This window comes from Centroberyx affinis, unplaced genomic scaffold (genome assembly GCF_046629955.1).
Source record: "Centroberyx affinis isolate AG114_WGS23_722 - 3 ecotype Tasmania unplaced genomic scaffold, CSIRO-AGI_Caff_v1 ptg001775l_1, whole genome shotgun sequence".
Lineage (NCBI taxonomy): Eukaryota > Metazoa > Chordata > Actinopteri > Beryciformes > Berycidae > Centroberyx > Centroberyx affinis.
In genome coordinates, this window is record NW_027280168.1 from 271,645 (window position 1) to 293,577 (window position 21,933).

Below are 21,933 nucleotides of genomic sequence, written 5' to 3' on the forward strand. Positions count from 1 at the left end.
ATTTTCACAAATCTTGTCTCGTTCCACCAAATAGTCATAACTTCTGGTAGGCTTAGTTATGACTATGAGCCAAAAATGAACCCTTAATATGAGCCAAAAATGAACCCGTACAAGGGTTCATTTTTGGCTCATAGTCATAACTAAGCCTGTAAGCCTTGGCTGTAAGGCCCTTACAGCCAACCCACAAAGCCCAGCCGGGTTCTCTCACAATAGGCCAGCCAGTCTTTCCCAATTTATTCTCTATGTAGCAGCTCCAGATTTTACATTGACAACTGATGTGCCACACTTTCAAGACTAGCCTACTCTGGTTTCTTTGAGAGAGAGATGTTCAGGGTCACAAAATGTATTCAGGAATATCATTAAGTGGTAGTTGCCTGAGTTACTTATAATGGCCGAATAACCTTAGGCCTAGTTTTACCAGTATGAGTGCATAGTGTGTAATGTTCGATTTCAGTAGCCTAATCAATCAAAAAATAATGAATTACTATCACCTCCTCTAAATACGAGATTTACATTGAATTATCCAAAAACTATATCCCAGTAGTATTCGTTTTCACCGTAAACAGTCGCTGTTAACTCGAACAGAAAGAAAATAGCAGAATATTTGTACTTTCCCCGGGTGAAAGTATCCCTCCGCTTTGAATAGATCGAGCGACAGGGTGAGAACGACATTGGACATCAGCGCCATCTGGTTCTCCTGATCATTCACGTGAGAGGAAACTATAAGGTCAACTAAGTTTTGAAACGAGTACGCATTGCATTTCTTTTTAAAGTGACGAACCCAACACTCGCGGCTGCGCTGTGGAGATGCTGAGGGATGCTCTGTCCTCCCGGCACTCTGTGAATCGGTGCTCGCGCTCCACGCCTGCCGGTGCAGAGCGAGATGCGCATGTGACGACTAAAACAAACGCAGACCCGGTTTCTCTCCCTCTCTCTCTCTGCCATAAAGACACAAGGAAGATCTGCCCTTCAGACGACATTACAGGTCTGATCAGACCTGACTGTACCAGGTCTGTTCGGATTTAACTGCAAAGAGGTGAGCGAGTGAGTGTGTGTGTGTGTGTGAGAGAGAGAGAGACAGAGAAAGAGAGAGAGAGAGAGAGAGAGAGAGAGAGAGAGAGAGAGAGAGAGAGAGAGAGAGAGAGAGAGGTTGGCTTATTGTTATCTCATGCAAACCCCGAGTTGGATAGGTCCTCCCACCGGTGTCTGCCTATTTATACCGTTAGAAACGCTGCCGTGGGTCGTAATAACAAGGAGCGACTGGGAGATAGCGAGATAAATCACACCGCGGTAAGAGATTGTGTTCTTCCCTCAGTGGTATGGATGGCTGTGAGTGTGTTTGACCTAAATTATGCAATGATGGTGCCATAGCCGCTGATCGCATGTGCTCCTTGTGTCTTGGATGCAGTCTCGCAGACCGCTGGACGGAGTGAGAAGAGTAAGGACAGGCTGCTACATCATGTTAGTTTCTCTGTGTTTCAGTGACATCATCCTGTTGGACTATAATAGGTACCTGCCAGGCTTGGTTTAAATGTAGCCTAATTTTGAAACTGACGGGCAGGCTACTGCGTGCAAATGAGCATAAGTTGTAGGCCTATGAAAGCCATACTCACCTTCCAAACAGCTATTAGGTCAGAAAATTAACAAATCTTGACTGGCACGCAGTAGCCTAGTAGCCTAATTGCTTAAGTAGGCTAGCACCTAGGCTGATTGATTAAATAACTTACATGTATTTTCATATGGTTATCACTGAGGATAAAGGAGCAAATATTTATTAAGCTATTAGTTTCATTTTGAGTATTTTCCAAAGGGATACAATACTGAGTACAGAGGCTAGGCAGAGTACGGCGATGTTCTAGAAAGTATCGCCCGTCTACACAGATGGGTGCAAAACACACAAATGTATGCATGGGCAGATAAACAGTCCAACAAACCAAACACAAACTTAGCCTATCAATGTATTTTTTTGTTTTGTTTAGGCTTCTCAAATCAAACCAACAGTTCATCAGATTTAGAAAGTGGTATTGTTTGGTATCACGGCATTTCAGTGTTGCCCTTTCACGCAAAGTAGTTCTCTCACCATCTGTTCTGCATTTTAACAATGTGTTTGCTTTGTTATTGAATTAAATGAAATGCCAAAGATATATATATAAAACAAAAACATGTAGATGTATCCTCATTACTTATTCGTGTTGGTGTCATTATCATTTGGAGAATTAAAAGTTGTACTGTAACAGGTGTAAACAGTACATGCAACTCCGAGGTTTACAATAATACTTTTCTGATAACAATCCTACTCTGGGTGACAGTCTGGAGTTGGAAAGACTATAAATTCAGGGGATTGGATAACAACCACAACCACCCCCACTCATGTCCCACACTTCCCAATACTGCAGTTATATAAGCCTGGGGTTGTCAAATGTTATCATCTCAAGAACCCCCAGGTAGACACACATCAGGCCACAGAGCCCCATTTTGTGCCAGGGATGGCACCTATATGGGGAAATTTTTGTTATTGATTTAGTATTGAATTATCCAAATGTTCAACATTGTATGTGGAGAGATAACAGTGGTTCAATCTCACATTGAGTCTACTGAAATACAGTTAAAGTAAACCATTCCTCATTTTGCTACCGACCCTCTGGAACCTTGTGAAAGACCTCATTTTAATAACCACTGATCTACACAACTGCATATACAGTGAAGGCTCAGGCAAAAAAACTTTGTCTTCTCTTGCTGGTTGTGCTTCCAGTGTGCCCTCCGGCCCTCTCTACTCATTTTCTTTATCTTTAAAAGACTGTGAATGTCATTCAGTTTGTTTAATTCAACTGTGGCGTGGAACTGCCAGTTTCAACCTGCCAACTGGGGGCACAACATTCTCCAAACAGCGAAGGCAATGCGCAGAATCCCAGTGCTTTCACTGAAAAGGGTAAACAACACAATGACCAAAGAAAACCAGTTGGCTTACAGACCCGGGTCAGATAAGGGAGGGAAGGACAGAGGGATGGGTGTGAGATGAGGCAGGCTGTTTTGGCAGCAGGGAGACATGGAAGTTAAGGGAAGTGAGGCAGAGTTTCAGACATAAGTTGAGGACCGCAAGGGCAGTGTGGAAGCGGGGCAAGTGAGCACTGTTTGCTAGGTTGTTGTTGCAGGTGGGTAATGTTTTGGCGGGATTGTGTTTGTGCATGCGTGGCAGTGGGTGTATAGGGGGTGGCTGGCGGGTATGAGAGGGAGGAGCGTTGATGGTCTGGTCTGTCAGCATGCCAGGACCACATTCCCATCCTGCCGCTGTTGAAACGGGCGGTAAAGACATAAACAGGCCCAGCAGGATTAGGGTCCACTCGGAGGAGTGATCAGGGGGGATTTGCCGCCCGGCGGGCACACAATGGCACTGTCGCGTAACACATAAACACACACTACACATGCTCAATGGCAACGTTTCACAACAGACCTGAGCCTACATAAATCTGATTAGAACTCCCTTTTGTTTGGGAAGCGGCACCGGAGTTAACAGAGGCTAGCCTAGCCGCAGGCCATGTTTGATAGGACAGGGGGTGTGTTGACGCTGGCGGCAAAGAGAAAGACTAGGGGCACGTTGTGTTGTGGCGGGGTGTGTGCACGTGTGTGAAGCCCAGACAGAGGGGGAGGGTCATGGCTGTGTGTGGAAGAGAGGGGCACAATAACAGGATGAATAGAGGTTTCTTTATTCCCTGTGTGTGTTTGTGGGTCAGCTGATGATGGTGGATGGAGACAGCACTAGGGCCGAGGCTAACATAAAACAACAACAGTGAACAGCAGACACAAAGAGAGCGAGCCGGTATGAACCTGTCTCATCTAATCTGACCCAGAAGTATGGAAGCACTGGGTGGACAAAGCATGGATGAGCCTCCGCTTTTAGCTAAAACTCAAATGGACAGCTAGGACTGGTAGGAACCATCTTCAGCTTTCTCTCCTTCTCCTCTGTAGTGCCGGCTCTGGCCCTGGCTGCAGCCATGCCTCTTTTGGAAGAAACCACTCTGCCCCAAGAGCACCCACCCACCCTTCCTGTGGTCATCATAGGTGAGCACATTACCCTGACCTCCTAACTTTTAATAATTTCCATTGTTACCCCATTTGGTAAATACTAACATTAAACACTCCCTTTGACTATTTTCATCATAAAAGCATGCTTTGTGCTTTATCTAACTTTTATCACCTAACATTTGTGTTGGACGGATTTGCAAGCTCCTATGTGATGCTAATCCATCACTTTCCCTATACCTGGGTCCGTCTTTAGGAAATGGGCCATCAGGTATTTGTCTGTCCTACCTACTGAGTGGATACAAGCCTTACTTAGACGCAGAAACTGTCCACCCAAACCCGATACTATACCGAAAACTGCAGGAGACCAAGCACCTAGCCATCACTGAACAGGTAAAAACACACAAGCATGCATGCGTATACACATATGCCCACGCAGTCACTCAGGCACGTCATGATGGTGATTTTTCTGCAGGATCTGGAATATTTGAGTGAGGGTCTGGAGGGGCGGTCAAGGAACCCTGTAGCAGTGCTGTTTGACACACTACTGCATCCCAATGCTGACTTTGGCTATGAGTTCCCCCCTGTCCTACAGTGGAGGAGGGACAAACAGCAACACATCCCACATCTGGTGCTCGGAAGGGCAACACCTGGGGGTGCCTGGCATGTAAGCTACTCCTATCCTTTTAACCTTCCTCACCTTCGCTACTAACCATGGTCTCTGACAGTCATTCTCTTCTTGTCCCTCTTTGAAATAACATTTTCTTTTGTTCTATCCCTCTCTATTTTCCTCAGGCAATGGAAGGCTCCATGCTGACTATTAGTCTTGGCATCTGGATGGAGCTTCCTGGGGTTAACTACAGAGACTTGGCCAATGGGAAACGCAGGTAATGACAGAAAACAAGGGACAAAAGCCTGACAGCTCGCACTCTCACACCTCCCAGTTTTATGCTCTTCTCCTCATCCCCTCTCTCTTCTCTCTAGGGATGTAACCAGTGACAGAGCCACCCCAGAGGAGATCTCATCCTATTATCGCAACTATGTGCAACTAATGGGCCTCCAAAAGAACTTTGCTGACAACACCTACGTGACCTCTGTTCAGAAGCTCTGCCGGGGGCACGAGGGGGAGGGATTGGAGAATGGGCACACTGATCAGGGAGATGGAGGGGTGGGAGACGGGGGGAATGGGGGCTTTCAGGGAAATGGAGTTGAATGTGAAGACAGTGGAGGAGGGGGGGCTCTCTGGGAAGTAAGGGGATATCAGCAGGTGCAGAACGACACCCATGTCCCCTTCTCTCTGTTTGCAGAGAATGTAGTTCTGGCCACGGGTGCGTCTGATTCACCTGCTCGACTAGGTGTAGAGGGGGAGGAGCTGCCGTTTGTATTCCACAGCATCTCAGACCTGGGATTGGCTGTAAGCCGTAGTAAACTGGATCTGAACTCCGATCCGGTTTTAATTGTAGGTGCTGGTTTAAGTGCTGCAGATGCAGTTCTGTGTGCGTGCAACAGCAACATTACCGTGCTGCATGTCTTTCGCAAAAACTTAGACGACTCTGACCTCATCTTCAAACAGCTGCCCAAGACCCTGTACCCAGAATATCACAAAGTCTATCACATGATGTGCTCCCAGTCCCACACAAACGTGGCTCCCTCCTCTGCTTCTAATAGACCCCAGGCAGCAAGTATTGCTTCCTCAGTCTGTGCCAAGATGTGCTCAAAGCCCCAACATGCCACAACTAACATGGCTGCAAATGGCAGTCCCAGCCTGTTCCCCGACTACACCAGTTTCCCTGAACACTGTGTGGTGTCCTTCCAGTCCGACATGAAGTGTCTACTGCAGGGGAACAACTCCCTCAAGGCATTCAAGATCTCTATGGCCCTCGTGCTGATCGGGACCAACCCTAACTTGTTTTTTCTGAAGGGGCAGGGCCAGTACCTGGGCCTGGATCCAGCAAAGCCCATCTCCTGCAAGCAGAACCCCATTGACATCCACCCCTACACTTTTGAGTGCACTAAGGAACCAGGTCTGTTTGCCATGGGCCCACTGGTGGGAGACAACTTTGTTCGCTTTTTGAAGGGTGGCGCTTTAGGCATTGCCTCCTGTCTGCTGAAGAGACTCAAGAAGAAAGGAAAGCTCATCACCAACAGTGGGAATAACTTCATTTGAAAAGATGAAGGCGGGGGGGGGGGGTGTTTCATATCAGCTGCCATATTATGTTGGCTGTAGGACACCGATTTCAAGAGCATTTACCAATAGATGTAAAAGGTGAAGGGTAAAACAAAAGTTTTTAATCTTTTCATCGTGTATGCAGTGTTTTCTCATCAAAACTAAGGCTTTTTTACGATTTTCTGAGACCAAAAAGACAATGGATGTACGCGCATTAGTTTCTATAGAAACAAAAGACAGCATGCAAGTCTTGTCTGACTTCGTAAGAAGTCCCCAGAAGTCCAAGCTGCAGTGTGCCAATGTTCTATGGTCAAAATATCTGTAACCTCTCCACTACATGGACCTTATTTTCTTCAGGGTTATTTATTTGTTCACCATGTGTCTTTCGATACAACCCAAGCCTCCCATCTTCTACCAACACTTAACCGGCCTTCGTATCACACTTTAGTTCGTTTTGAGCTTAGCCTACATACAGCCTACAGAAGGAATGCTCACAAGAAGCCACTAAACTAATTGTCAATGCTTTGATCCATGTTTCTTCATTTGGGCCAGTTCGAAGAACTTGGCACCCTATAGCTACAGTTCTGTAAGTGATGGACATTGGCAGAACAATCTATGATCCCAACATATCATCTGAACACTGAGTAACACAACCACAAGTGGCAACGGTCAGCAATATGGGATCCACACAAGACTTATCTCAGAAGATGTGACCTAACAAGTTCATGGCTAAACAATCTTTATGTTCCTGATGATTCTGAGCCGACACCCACACCCTTTGCTTGTCTCATCTCAGATGGTCCTTCCTTTAGCTGCTATTGTAGGTAGTTGGAGCCATATACTTAAAAAAAGGTAGAAAAATGTTTAATAAATCTGACCTGGTACTTTAGTTACAGTGCTACTAAAAGGCTTTCTATGCAAATACTTTCACTTGCAGACCTGAATGTATTCATGGACAGTCATTGCTAATTTACTGTGTGCGTCACATTTGGATTCAACTGACCTGGCATAAGATATGGTCATTAACTTCAGCCCTTGAAGATAATTGCCAAATATATGACGACTACACTTTAATATAGTGTAGTCGTCATTCATTTTGCCTTGATAATCTAGCAATTCTGGCACAGCCTATGCCAGTTCATCTGAATCAATGTCCATATAGATACACGTGGCGAGGGGGGGCTTAAAAAACAAAGAAACACAAAAAGAAAAAAAGAAAAACAGGAAAAACAAACTTGCGGGATAACCACTTGTCCCCAGTTTATAGATTACCATCTAAATCATGTATTTTTATATTGTTGGTGAATCAAATCTAAGCATCAACATTGTATTTTTGTTAGCCTGTCATATTGTTAGCCATTTAAATTTTGACATATTTTGGCGGACTCTGCAAAGGCTAAAAGGCTCTACTCTCCAACTACTCAGATGGCCTGTGTGTATCTATACAATTCTCCTGGCATGTTTCATACAGCTTCACAGAAAACAGACACTATACTTTTCATGTTGTGCCAAATGCCAAATAATTGTTGTGAGGAGTGACGGTAGGGATCTGCTTTCCCAGTTTTATTTCCTTTTTTTTCAGTTATTTAGTCACTGTTTGCAAACAGTGTGTTTTCATATGCATAACTTCTGTGCATGCTACTCATGCACAGTTCATGGTTCGTTTATTGTGATGTGATACTTTATTGATCCCTGTGTAGGGAAAATTCTCTTTTTGCTTGCCCCTCTCCATGGGTGGATCGCAGCACAGGGTCAGCTATAGAGCAGCACCCTGGAGCTGGTAGGGATTCAGTGTTTTTCCCAGGGACATTTCAGTAAGGCGGATGCTTGCTGACATGGGGGCTTGAACCCCGATTCTCTGGTTGGAGACCAAGCTCCCTACTCCCTGTTGCCCCCAAAAGGAAAAGACCATTATTGCTGCAAATTCATGCTGAATCCTAGGTCAAAACTCATACTTGGCACTTGCTGTGGATATAAGGGGACAAGGTAGGCTTCAATTATCTGTACATAAAAGGCTTGCAGATGTTTTGGCATGGTGATTACTTATCTGCATAGTTTGAGATCTGTGCAAGTGCCTAATCAGTTGATTTTGTGGAGATAATTAAGGAAAGAAATGGCAACACTTGAATCCCTCTCTTCTTCCCAGGTTTACCAGTTTCTAGTACAGCTAAATCCAGGGAACACATTTGATCTTTATTTCATAACAGAGGAATAGCTGCTTTGTGCATGTAGAGTTCACTCTCTTGTACAATTGAAAAGGGTTTTTAATGTTTTATATGCTGTATTTTTTATTATTGACAAATAAAAACTTTTAGAAAAATCTCTGAACATGAAACTTTTTTTATACATTGCTTGCTGTCAATGGCTTAATTAGTGTAGACAATGAAAAGATTTCTGCCAACATGTTATTGCCAGCAACGACAGAAAGAACACAGAAACATAAAACATTTGCCATTAGTTAAGTTTTCTGGTCATTTTAGCACAATGATAAAGAGTTAACTCAAAGTTGTATTAATTGACATTATTGTTGAAATGCAAATAATGGGAGTTCTAACAAATGAGTCCTTGCTATGTAGGGTGTTGATGGAGTTTGACATACTTCTCGTGCCTTTAAAATGAATTCCCTCTGCAGGACCTCTAGATGCAGGTGTTTCATCTTCTCTTGGTTAGTTTGGTGGGGTTGTACCTAAACACACACACAAACACACACACACACACGGTTTAACTCGGAGGAGTGTCCATGTTGTGATGCTTAGGTCTGACGTTGGGCTTTTAACATTCCTGATGGATCATTCCTCAATGTCCTTAGTGGCATTTTGAACAAACATTAAAAATAGCCCAAATTAAGCGCTGTAAAACGCGGACAGTGTTTGAACAGCTTAAACCAAACATCCTTCCTATAAACCACGTCTGGAGGCTTCGTTTAGACCTACCCAAAAAATAAAGGATTGTTTTCTTAGCAGCAGAGTCTGTTCCCTGGCTACGCATGACTGACTGAGCATGATGACTCAGTGATCAAACAGCTCAGCCTTGACATACACAGACACACACACACACACATACCCACAAAATCAATCTCACACTGTCTCTTTTCTGCTTAGCCAAAGAAAACACAGCAGCCTCAGCGCCAGCTTACATCACCATCGTTACCCTGGCAACCGCTCACACTGCTGTGACGGAGGAATTGCAAAGTTCTGATTGGTTAAACCGCCAACAAGCTGTAGTGGCCCCAAATCCCTATCTCTCAATTAGTTCTGTTTACCCCACCTGATTATAAGGGCTGGGATTGGATAGCTAGGATCGTTTCATCTCAGTTACAAAGAGCTAAATTTATTTTCACCGCCTTGCCCCTCATATATACTGGATACATTAAATGGGTTTTTGGGGTTGAAATGTGGATCATAACAGGATTTCCTCACGTAGAATGAAAATCAAATCCATTTCCTCACCTGAAGAGGTCATCCCCTACACTCTCCTCACGCTTGCTTTGACGCTCCTCCTGAAACAAACAGATTCAGATTTTGAATGTTAGTCAGTTAGTTACTTTATTTATATAGCACTTTTCAAAACAGCAGTCACAAAGTGCTTCACAGTTGATAATAAAAATGCATAATAGTACACAGAATGAAAACAGCAAGTAAAAATACAATTTATAAACGGAAACAAACACTCAACAATAAAAGCAATATAAACAACAAAACAAAATTAAAAGACAAATAAAACCAATAGGAATTGCAAAGCAACAAACTTATAAAAACGCCAGCCTATACAAGTGGGTTTTTAAAAGTTTTTTTAAAATGTGAGGCATGGGGCAAATCACAGACAGGCGGAGAGAGAGAGAAACACCAAGGTACCTCAGCTGCATCTCTCAGCCATTCATCCAGGTCTGAATTCTTTCCCCTGTTGTGGGCCAGCAGATCAGACCCTCCAATGATGTGGGGCGAATCCTCTGCACCTGGCACTGGGATCTGTCACATACACACAAGGACATGCATATGAAAAAATACAAAAGATACATGAGGCAAGTTTGTCACCAGGACCTATAAGCTCCCAGTAACAGACTTAACCAGAAATTTAGACTTTTGTCTCCCCGCTAATGGAAATTTTAATTGTTGTCACCAACTGGCCCAAAAAAGGTGAGCTGTATCATCATGTTCACAGTACACTTGTTGACATATATGCAACTAAAAGCATTTCAACTGCAAACTAGAGAGCCTGTCAGAATTTATAATTTCATTAAGTACTGGTTATGAATTTCAAAACATTTCAGTGTTCAGAGGATTTTATTCTCCCAAATACATAATGGGCTTGGTTAAAATAAGTTCTACAATATGTTAATGTTGTGTACACCACATCTTCGACTGACCTTGCTGAAGCATTTGAAGTTCTTTGCGTAGCAGTTGCCCTGCCTCTGCAGTGGTTTGGTTTTGGGAGGTGCCGCCACAGTGAGAGACTTAAACTCCACCAACACCAGCCTTTTAGGAAGGTCTTCGTCTGCCTCTGACACCTGCAAAACAACACAGAAGGAATTGGACTTTTGTGTGATGGAGAGGTTATACTATTTTCAAGCATAGATTATATTTACTGAATTTTGGTCAGGTCATTCATTTTTGGGACAGAAAATAAGGGTCAAATATGAAACAAACACACAAGGAGAGAAGTTTAGATAACAGTAATCTGGCCTTCAGGCAATTGTATCCTAAGTGAATGATTTTTAATAGACTGGTGAAAAATTGGTAAGGCAAATGTTGCCAAAAATATATAGCTAGGAAATACTGTATCTACGTATAGGCAGAAAAAAGTGCTTATCCTGAGACAGAGAGGCAAGGCAGTGAAAGAAAGTCTCTTCACAGGACTTACTGGGGCCTCATGTTTGACTGCAGCGGGCTTCAGAGGGGTCTCCTGCTCTCCTTTAGGTTGGCCAAGATCTATATCGAGTAGTTCTGCATCCTGGAGCAATACGAAGAGTGGAAAATGTACAATAACAGTTAAATGTAAACTGATGTCAAAAGAAGAATGAAAGCATTCCTGTGTGCTGAGATAGTTTCTTGAAATGACAAAACAACACTGGCAAAATAATAGTAAAAAATATATAGCAGCTATCCTCACCACAACATAAGACACGTCCTCATCTTTAAAAGGCTGCAAGTGCTGACTTTTACTGGCTGAAGACCCATCCGCTGGAGGTTTGCTGGACATTTGATTAGTTGTCCTGTTTTCTGAAGGAGGCAGCTGTTGTCTCTTGGTGGAGGAACTATGTTCTCCAATTTCTAGGCTCTGGTTTCTATTGGATGCCAGATCTTTTTCCAGGCCCACACATGGCTTTTGGTTGGTTTTGCCATTCTCCTCTGGGTCACCCCGTTTTCTCTTACTTGTAGACGAAGGTTCCTCAGCATTTAAGGCCTTTTTCTGTTCAGCTGAGCGATGTTCCACCCGCTGTGCTTGCTGGCCTTGACTGTCTGAGGTCTGCTCATCTAAATAATCCATATCCTCAGACATAATGGACTCCAGTTCCTCCATTTGAATCTCTGCCTCCATCTCCTTCCTCTTTCTACCCCGTGGTCCCTGCTGGGCCGGGTGGGAGACCCTGTCTGACAGAGCCTCAGACTGTCCTATGAACAGATCAGCTCCTGACCCCAGCTGACTCTGGGCCCTGGCTGTGGGGAGTTTGTCTGAAAGTGAGGGCGTTTGTTTGGAGGTGAGTGAGCTGGTCGGTGCACATGTGGCACTGGATGATGTTGGTACAGCTCTCTTTGGCTCTGACATAACAGCAGAAGGCTCGTCCTCCAAAGGCCTTGATGACAGGGTGGTCGAGATGGGACATGGGTTAGAGAGAATCTCAACCTTTCTTAGTACAAAACATTTTCTCCCACACATTGACTGGCACTATTGTTTTGGTACTCTACTCTAAGGTTACATTACATTCTTTAAGCACTCAAGAGTAAGTATTTACCTTTTTTTGCTGACCGGCTGAAAGAAATTGGTAAGAGTGGACTGTTTCTGTGGGGAAACCTGTGCAGAGGTTTTTTGTTTCTGAGGGGATTTGCCCCACTGTGGGTATGTCCTCGTGCCACCACTGGCCTTAGGAAAGGATGGTTGGGACCTAGCATCATCATTCCTTCCACCTGAAATTGCAAAAACATTGATTTTAAGGTAAAAAAAAATGTTTTACAGTGATTCAGGCATTTTGTTGATGATCTTATTTCAGAGTGAATTACAATTAGTGAGCAGGTAGAGGTTCTGTGTCTTCCTCAAAGGACATGAACACATTGGCTGTTGCTGGGATAGAGCCTGTGACCTTTTGGTAATGGGACAGCTGCTCTAACCACTAGACCACCCCAAAGTGCATTTAACAGATAATCAAGTCTAACAAACACATCCAGATGAATCCGTGCAGCTACCTTGCAGTTTTGACTCGGGTTTCTTCCTTTGTAAGCCTGTTTTCTCTCCAGTGGTGAGTGATGAGCTCATTGTATCAGCCACGACGGATGTGGTGCCCATCTCCTGAGCTGAAGATCTGGATTGGCCGAGTTGACTGGTGTTCCGGTTTTGCCTCTTCTCAGGGGTTTCTCCTACTGCCATCACCCCAGTCACCTCGCTGAGCTCCATCCTGACAAAAAAGGAAAATGACACACATCAGACAGATTTTCTGGAAAAGAAAGAAGGAATACCTTTGGACAACTTTAAGTTTAAACTGATTGATTGTGTCTGTGTACATGTGTCTGTACCCTTGTGTAGGCTCTGTGTTAAGTGCATATGCTGTGATGTTTTGAGATGCCGCTGGTAACACAGTCTCATCCACTGCTGTATTCTGTGAAAGCGTAGCACTTGCAATTCTGGGTTTCATATTTTGTATCGACTCTGAAACACACCCAAAGTATAAAAAACAATGCAAGTAAAAAAAACAAACAATGAAAAACATCAATACAAAAGCATAATTATTAATTAATTAATAAATCAATCAATGCTTCTCTACTCATGAAAAGACAAGTATCAACACACAACAACTCAGGTTGTGATTTTTCACCCACCTGAGTCTGGTGTTAGACCGGATGGATTGCAATACTTGTCACAGGAGGCATAGATGGCAGCCAATCCAATTTCAGACTCTGTGATGACTCGAAGGCCCTTTCTGTGTCAGTGGGAAGGAGTGACAGAGGCCTAGCTTTAAAGTGTTCAGAATATGTTATGTGGATTACTAACTTATCAATATAAAGTCTTGTAAGTGTTTTTCTACAGAAGAATGAGAGTTTGTGCATACTGTTGTAGAATCCTCCTCACAGAGTTTGCCCACTCTGTGGTGGTGGAGGGCAGCAGAGCCTGGGAGTTGCCTGTTGATACGTCGATCACACAGCTCTGTGGAGACTCCAGCAGGCCCCGGGGCAGCGAGCCCTCCTCCAGCAGCTGGCTCCTGCCACCTCCAAAACCCACTGCGGTACTCAGGCGCTTTAGCTGGCAACAACACGGGAGGAGAGCGGTTACACAACCCAAACGTGTATGTGTGCAGTAGAGCAGAGACAGAGAGAGACAGAGAGAAAGTGACAGGGTGGGAGAGAGAGAGGAAGAGAGAGAGAGAGAGAGAGAGAGAGAGAGAGAGAGAGAGAGAGAGAGAGAGAGAGAGAGAGAGAGAGAGAGAGGAGAGGAGAGGGACACAAGCACACACACACACACACACACGCACACACACACACACACACACACACAGACCAATATGTTGTGTTTTTGATTCTTGTTTTATTGAATGTATTTTTTATTGTTGAACTGTTATGACTATTGATAGTCATTATATGATGGAGTGCTAACCCAGCACACTCACACACACACACACAGACGCACACACACACACGCACACACGCACACACACACGCCGTACCTTCATGCTTTGGCAACATTGTTTGTAAACTTTCATGGCAATAAAGCAAATTGAATTGAATTGAGAGAGCGTGACTGTGTGACTGACAATACAATTCTTACATTAATTTCCGCTCATTTACTTCCTGTCCTAGCTGAACCTGATGGCTCTCTCTTAAAGTCAAATGCTGATCAGGAGGCAATGATAGAGACATAAAACCTAATGGAAGGCTTAAGGCTGTACGTGGTTCATAAATATTCCAACTATTATAAAAGCATGTAATGCAACGGATATTCTACAAGCTTGTGTCTTGTGTGACGTTGTAAAGACTACTTTGTTGTACTAAAGCACACTTGTAGCTGCAAGCCAACTAGGAAAATGCAGAATCTGTATGGTGTATGGTGGAGAAAAAAACAACAAAAATTCTAAATGTCAACTAATTTCATTAAGCAGGGATGCAAACACATCAGGGGTCAAAATAGTACAAAAAAATGAACACACATTATACCTAGGGAGGAATCTGGTACACTCCTCTGGAGGTAAATTGTTGAAAAGTAAGTGTTTCATTTCTAGTATTTTTTTGAGAATATGCCAAAAACTACCTCTTTAGGTCAAGTTAATGTGACTGTGTAAAGTGAATGTGTAGGAGTCACCTTGTAAGGGGTGTTTTCACACGTGTCCATCAGAGGGCAGTGTCATAAAGGATAGGAGTTAAATATCTGTAAACATGATCTTGCATCTGCCATTTACTTATTGTTCATAGTTGTGTAATTCTCCAGCAATTCAACACTGTCTACTGCCTGGCAGCCGGCTGGTAAAGATGACGCTTCTGATTCTGATAATATCATTTGATTTGCCATTGTTTTTACAACTCACGACTGAATAACAAGTAGACTGATACCGTTGTATTCTGAATCAGACACCTGCCACCTCTCCTCCCCTAATGATTCTCTAGACAAATTTACACAATTCACATGAGGGGTTTCACAAATTGCAATAACTACACAGCAATTATAAGGATCACCTTGGAAACCTTAGGATGACTGCCATTCTACTACTATCTCCCACAAAGAAGACTCGAGTGATTACCCAGTGGTTTGAAGAGCGTGACAATCATGTTAGGCTCTCTCTCAGATGTGAGGAGAGATGCGGACAAACCTGTTTGCCGCTGAGGAAGAGGAAGGTTTTCCCAGCAAAGAGCTGTTTGCGCACTGGTATCACTCCAAGGTCCACTCCCTCTTTACTCAGGCTGGGCTCATCAATCTCAGGGATGAAACTTGAACAGCACAGATGAGACATTGTATGGTTCAGTGTAACCTGTCATGTTCAGTTCAGCCTCAGGGTGAGTGTGTGTGTATATATGGAGCGGGGTTGTAATTCTACCTCTCAGCTTTAGGAGGGGTTAATTTTTGCTGAAGGGCTTTGCTGAGCTCGGTGAAGAACTCCTGTTTCACGATGGGCCGACAGCACAGCAGAGCAGAAATGGTCTAATTTGAAACAGAAAACACGTATTCAGGGATGAACACAATCACACATGAAAATAAGGAGACAATGTCCGGTCCTGACCTTGATGGTGACTTTAACAGTAGGCATGACCAGGTGAGTGCAGTCCTGAGTCCAGCTGTTGACCAGCTTGCCACCCAAAGGCAGCAGGGCCCGAGAGAGTGACGCCTTGCCATCATTGTCCAAACACGACGAACACACCACCACCTTCTGACAGTCCACACTGGGGCGGAGGAGAGAGAGAGGGAGATGCATAATGTGGACGACCGGTTAATGGCATTCACTTCGGCTTCTACTTCTGTATTGGAATATTTAACAGGTGCAAGTGAAATTAAAGGTGAGAGAGACGATGCCAGACTCATCCCAGTCTGCTGATTTACAGGCAGCCCTTTTCTAATATCATTGATTCAAAAATCATTGAAAAGATCAACATGCCTTGTTTCAATTTCATACCTGAACTTGCTGTGGAAAACCCCGAATGTGACATTGTCCCCTGACTTCAGGTTCATCGGTTCGTTCTCTGACAGGCGTTGGCTGTTGACAAATGTGCCATACTTGGAGCTGTCCTTTAGAGTCAAGGTCTAGAAGGAATAATCAACCCATGAATTTGTCAATCAATCAAACAAACCACACTTCATCTTGTTCAATGGTTCATAAGGTATGTCTCAAGAAGAAGCCCATCCTCTGACTTAAATCCATGAGGCCTTAGAAAAAGCAGAGGCAGCATTGGCAACGATAATATCCCAAAGTCAGGAAATCAATGAAACCTTAATGCACTACTGTAAGAACAAATGGATAGGAGTGCAGCCCTGGTGCTTTTTGTCCAAATGAGAAATGTTGCTCTCCAGAATGGGGAATAGTCAGATGTGAAACAAAGTAGATTTGCATGCTTTTTGAGTCTTACAACATATAAAATAACACAAAATAACTTTTAGAGGCTTATTAGAGGCACATTTATGGTGAAGTGTGTAATAACATGTTTCAGCTCATATGAGTCTTCATCATGGTATATGCAGGGTCATGACCACAGATGTCATATTTATAAACCAAAATGCATACAAAATCATGTTTGATAATGGCTGATCATGTGGTAGTTGGGTAGCCTAAATTTGGAAACACCCAATTCAAGTCCCAGGAGCTGAAACACATGGCTCAACAGTAATCTTTGTCATAGCCATGTCAAACAAAGGTGTTTAAAGGTTTTGTTTTAAATCACTGTAACAGTGTTGGTCAAATATCTGTGTATTTTGCATCTTTTATCACTCAACAAAGGATGCAAACTTTTTTTGAATCACTATGTAACTCAAAATTTCACTTAATATTGAAAATATGAAATCCTTGAACAGCACCTTATATACAAAATGGATATTATAACATTACACTTGTGAATGACTACAGTTTAGCAGTATATTTTAGTGTTACAGTTGTGAGAGGCTGGAGCAATAGCACCACCTACTGTGCAGTGACAGAAATAGTTTTCAAGTGCACTCATATTACTCATCTACTTAGTACACTGTTAGTAGGGCTATGCCTTATGGACAAACTAATATCCCAATAATCATTAAAAAATATATATTTTGGTATTCATATATCAGTAAACATGCAAATCACATATTAAGTAATCAACAAGCACATAATTTGCTTCAGATCTCATTTTGTGAGAGATTTAAATTAGCATTTGCTGCTTATCATTCATTTAGACAACAGACCTGTGTATTGTGATAAATCAGTATAATTTAATCACAATATAATTCTATTGAAAGACAATAAACAATAATATTGAATTATTCTCCAGCCCTAATTATGAGACTATGAGAATAATAGACAGTTGGCTTGGGTACCATGGCAGGAAGAGATATTTGGCTGCACTGCAGATTGCTAATGCTGGTGAGTGAGCTAGACCTACATTTATCAACGTGTCTCCAAACATCACAAACACTGACCCCACAGAGTTTAAATTGATCAAGCAAGATTTCCAACTAGTGCCATGAGAACAATGATTGTGTTACAAGAAAAACATTTTCACAGCTGTGCTGCAAGTGTTCTCCACTCACTCAATCACAAGTGGACTTGCCTGAAAATAAAGAGGAGAGACGATGTGCTAAGTATGCAATAGCTGTGTTGAGCCAAAATCACTGTTCTCAAGGCACCTGTCAGTTTTTGTCTCCTGGTAAAAAACTGAAAAACTGCCCAAAGATGAAGGCATCAGAGGAAGGTTAAGGCCTTAAAGTGTCATCCGAACCCCTCATTTGCACATAAGGAGTACTTTAGAGTATATAACTCAACTGTCAAAAGCCTCACTTGTCTGAGGATATGCATGTGACTATGAACCCACATATAAGGTCCATTGGATGGGCTGAGTAAAACTGTAAAGCACACAAAATCAGTGAATAATCAGAATAATGATGTGAATGAATGTGAATAATGAACCATATCTGACTTCTACATCAGTGTACTGGGGACAGCATCTTCTCATGTCACCTCTGTGTCTCACCTGATCAGTAGCAGTGAGGTGGGCGTGGGCCCTGCTGATGGACTGGTCGTTTGGCAGGATGATGTCACAGTTCTTGCGCCCCACCACATACTGTTTGCTGGGTAGGAGGTAATGGGTCTCACCTGTGAGTGACAGGGGGGCAGTTATGGACCTGCTAATGAAGCCTCACTGTGTCACGAACAGACAGCTGTCTCAAGATGCTGCGACCACATTTACTTACATGGCGAGTAAAAAAATAATTGCTTTCTGTCCATCTATCTGTTTTTTTTTTATACGTGTGCCAAGTCCAACCCCCTCACCACCACCACCCCGAAAGCTAGCTGTAGCTTGGTTAACCGAAGCTAGCCAATTCAGAAAGTTCACTTGCTAGCTCACAAAATGAAACCTCACCGAGTAGATAGGTGTTTCAGTTGTGTCAAAACTCTCTGCTCCATCCTCAAATAAATGACTTTACCGCTAACGTGTGATGTGTTTCCTGGTCGAAATCGGCTGCGTTGCTTTCTAATGTTAAGTGTTGATGTTAGCTATGTTTACGCTACACTACTAACAACACAGATAGCCTATTAAGCCACTGAGCTAACGTCAACTCGCTGTGTATTTATTTAGCGTTAATATTTAAACCACAATTCAAAATTACCTCCAGGTTCCAGGGGTTTGAGTGTCCACATTTTATACTGTGATCTGTTGGCTTCTGGTTAATTTAAACCACAAGCATGTCAGGAGAAACGTAATATTGCCTGTCTTTATTGACTTTATTAACTATTTTACGCCACAAAAACTATCAACAAGATAGCCATCAACATGCATCAACATCGCGCCCAACACGTGACGTCCAAAGTCTGCGCCGCCGCCTTTTCAAAATAAAGGTCCGTTCCAGGTGTCTGGAGAAACCAACTGCTAATAATGACCTAGGCTACTGTATTTGACATTACTCTTTGTTGTCTATTGTAGAATAAGCAGGTATCTGGTTAGAGTGATTATAAATTAATGCCATAATGAAGTATAATACGAATTTACACATTTGACAAATTCAGAAAATAGAGGAGTAGTTTTTTATTTGACCTTCAAACACAGATGTACCAGTGGTAGCTACAGTACGTTAGATAGGCTGAGGCATGACAATAATAAACAGAATTTTAAAAAGTTACATTATAAATATAACCTGGCATTAATGGATATTTTCTATGATAGTTCTTTGCAGATTATGTTTTTAAAAAATTAGCATAGTTGAGTCCTTTGCAATCCTCATGGCAAAACACAACCCATGGCCTTGGCTTATTGAATATGAAATAAACATCACCTTTCATCTATTGCTATCCTCTGCATGAATTATCAAACTCAGAATAAAGGATCATTGTCAGATTTCCATGGCTGGCCTGCAGCTGGTCTGAGACGGCCCCTCCCCCAGAGGCAGGGCAGCTTGTGATTGGCTCTCATCACAGCAATGCTGTTACAGGAGTCAGGTTTCCGGACGATCTCACACCAATCTGGATAGTCCACAGGTTTAGATTCACTGAAGGAAAGATCAGAGTTAGATAAGTGTGCATGTGTCACAATATGTACTTTTTGGTGACTGTGTATCTAAGGCAGGCAGACAGACAAACTTACTGGTCACAGCATCCCACTCCAAACGGCTCCATGCAGACACACTGGTAACAGTCCTTGGTTATCCAGCTCTCTCCTATCCCATACACCTGTCCCATGTGTTCACAACTCCCTGCAAAAACAGCTGTCTGTTACTATGGCATGCACATACGAAACCTTGTAGGAAGCATTTATCCACACACGCAAATATCCACACACACACTGTACCTTTTGTGTTGAAGTAGCACTCCCCGCTGTTATACACAGAGAGGCATGGCACACTGGCACTCAGGATTAAGATGAAAGCCAAGAACGCTATCCTCACTGTGTTTGCCATTTCTGAAAACAGTTTTAAAAATCACAGTGCACAGGTGTGAGGTTTGTCATGACATAACCCCAAAACAGCATGATCATAAAGAAATGCAAAGGAGAAATGGCAGGTTGTTAGTTCAGTCTTACCTGTGTTGAAGCTTCCTCTATTTTATACAAAAGCTCTCCCTCGCTTTGTATTCTTTCAGTTCTTCTCTTTCTATTCTTCTTGCTTTCATTCACTCTGTTGTTCAATATTGTCGTCCTTCCGTTCCTTCTGTTCCCCTTATGGTTCTCCTGTGTTTCTCCTCCGCAGCGCCACTCTTGAACTGATGCGCTCTCTCCCTGTGGTCTCAGATATTTATACCGCACCAACATGTCTTTATGTCTGCACTCATTTCCACTTTCTTCGCTTCTATTTGTCCACCCCCCCCCCCCCTCCAATGATTGTCCTTCTATATCTGAACACACACACACACACACACACACACACATTATCATCATCTTCGTCATTCCCTCTTGTGCCCCTCACAGAAATTGCCCTAGAGTATACAGTGTGCACTCTTTCAGATAACATTTGTCTCAGCAGGCTCTATTTGACCCTATATCAGTAGATCACACTGGTGACACCACCCATGGGACATTCAGCCACTGGCCATTGGCCTATTGTCCTACACAGGAGCTGCAGGTGTGTGTGTGTTTGTGTTTGTGTGTGTGTGTGTGTGTGTGTGTGTGTGTGTGTGTGTGTGTGTGTGTGTGTGTTGTTCGCCCAGATGCACATTTATACATATTTAAATGAGACATTCAGTGCAAACTATGGTTGAAAGCTGATTTGCAAAAGGACGTGGTTTCTGTTTTTATTGTTCGAGTCTGATGTTATTTCTATGGTATTCAAATTCTTTTTCCTCACAATTCCCTAATGATGGAATTTCATCTAATTCAGTGATGCACATCAGTTGCTTAATTCATATCATTCCTAATGAATCATTCTGTAAATTACAGGACCCTGAATATGGCGTTGCTGTGATTCAGTGAACCTTAGTTTAATTTAAGTCTGCTATTTAAGTCTCTTTGGACATACTGTGTGTTTGCTTTATTGTATTCTTTTTCTGGCATGTCAATTTGAGTGTTTCAATTTGAGTGTTTTTGTGTTGGAGACTGGGTTTCAATGAATGCTTTTTTTTTTCTTCTAATCTGTTAATACATTATTCTCTTTCTTTCTTCTGGGAGTTGTTTGAATAACCCACCCTGAGTCTTCTGATAACATACACACATGTGCACCTGTGAGTGAACGCACACACACGCACGCGCACACGCACGCGCACACACACGCACGTGCGCACACACACACACACACACACACTTACCCCAAGGCCCTTTACTGCTCTAAAATGCACATTTCATTATTGTTTTATCCTTCTCCTGCTGTTCAGCTGCAGTTGCATGCCAGATACCCTCAGATGGCTCCACACCAACCTGTCTGTCCAGTTCAACAACTGTCCCTGAAACAACTTTTGTTTTCAAGAGACGTCAGGATGCGGGTTAGGAACATGCTTTTTCCCCATCATTTTGCTGGTATCCACATTAGAAGGTAGTTATAAAATATAAGTCAAAAGTAAGCAGACATGTTATTTTGTGACACCCTGTGGTTGGCTGCTTTTCATGTAATGTTTCATAATATCGCCCATTAACTCCCCCCACACATCTAGAAAACATATTATATCTCACATGAGTGCCACTGATTTTCCTGTCAGTGCCCACACAAGCTTGCACGCATTTAGATTTTACTTATTAGGCTTCCTTAGAACATGCAGCTATTACATAACAAAATGCCTCTCCAACAAGTGTCATTAGGCAAAAGTCCAAAAGCATGCTCCTTCAACATATGACAAAAATCAATTAATTAAAATACAAAAATAGTCTGCTATAACAGCAACAAGTTATATGAAGCGTATGGTTCATTATATCTGATGCAGTGGGGCATGAATCAGGGATGTGGCAGTG

At 42.9% G+C, this 21,933-nt stretch overlaps 3 protein-coding genes across 3 annotated transcripts; 1 reads left to right on the top strand and 2 right to left on the bottom strand.

Moving 5' to 3' along the window:
- The first annotated feature begins 1,275 nt into the window (after positions 1-1,275).
- On the top strand, positions 1,276-6,187 carry osgin2 (oxidative stress induced growth inhibitor family member 2). Its single transcript, XM_071529271.1, has 6 exons — positions 1,276-1,290; positions 3,967-4,059; positions 4,277-4,413; positions 4,496-4,687; positions 4,816-4,907; positions 5,005-6,187. The coding sequence occupies exons 2-6, from the start codon at positions 3,993-3,995 to the stop codon at positions 6,185-6,187; spliced, it is 1,671 nt and encodes a 556-aa protein (XP_071385372.1). The 5' UTR covers positions 1,276-1,290; positions 3,967-3,992.
- Positions 6,188-7,901: 1,714 nt separating this feature from the next.
- On the bottom strand, positions 7,902-18,841 carry nbn (nibrin). The gene is made up of 17 exons (XM_071529250.1): positions 18,674-18,841; positions 18,037-18,158; positions 15,996-16,123; positions 15,606-15,765; positions 15,423-15,526; positions 15,198-15,315; positions 13,449-13,639; positions 13,219-13,319; positions 12,916-13,048; positions 12,589-12,797; positions 12,141-12,312; positions 11,297-11,981; positions 11,048-11,137; positions 10,554-10,694; positions 10,042-10,155; positions 9,637-9,686; positions 7,902-8,873 (listed from the first exon to the last, which is right to left on the bottom strand). Exons 1-17 carry the CDS (start codon positions 18,702-18,704, stop codon positions 8,840-8,842), a joined length of 2,583 nt encoding a protein of 860 aa, XP_071385351.1. The 5' UTR covers positions 18,705-18,841; the 3' UTR covers positions 7,902-8,839.
- Positions 18,842-19,126: 285 nt separating this feature from the next.
- Positions 19,127-20,201, bottom strand: msmp2 (microseminoprotein, prostate associated 2). The gene is made up of 4 exons (XM_071529284.1): positions 20,080-20,201; positions 19,849-19,959; positions 19,645-19,753; positions 19,127-19,549 (listed from the first exon to the last, which is right to left on the bottom strand). The coding sequence occupies exons 2-4, from the start codon at positions 19,955-19,957 to the stop codon at positions 19,375-19,377; spliced, it is 393 nt and encodes a 130-aa protein (XP_071385385.1). The 5' UTR covers positions 19,958-19,959; positions 20,080-20,201; the 3' UTR covers positions 19,127-19,374.
- Positions 20,202-21,933: the final 1,732 nt, after the last annotated feature.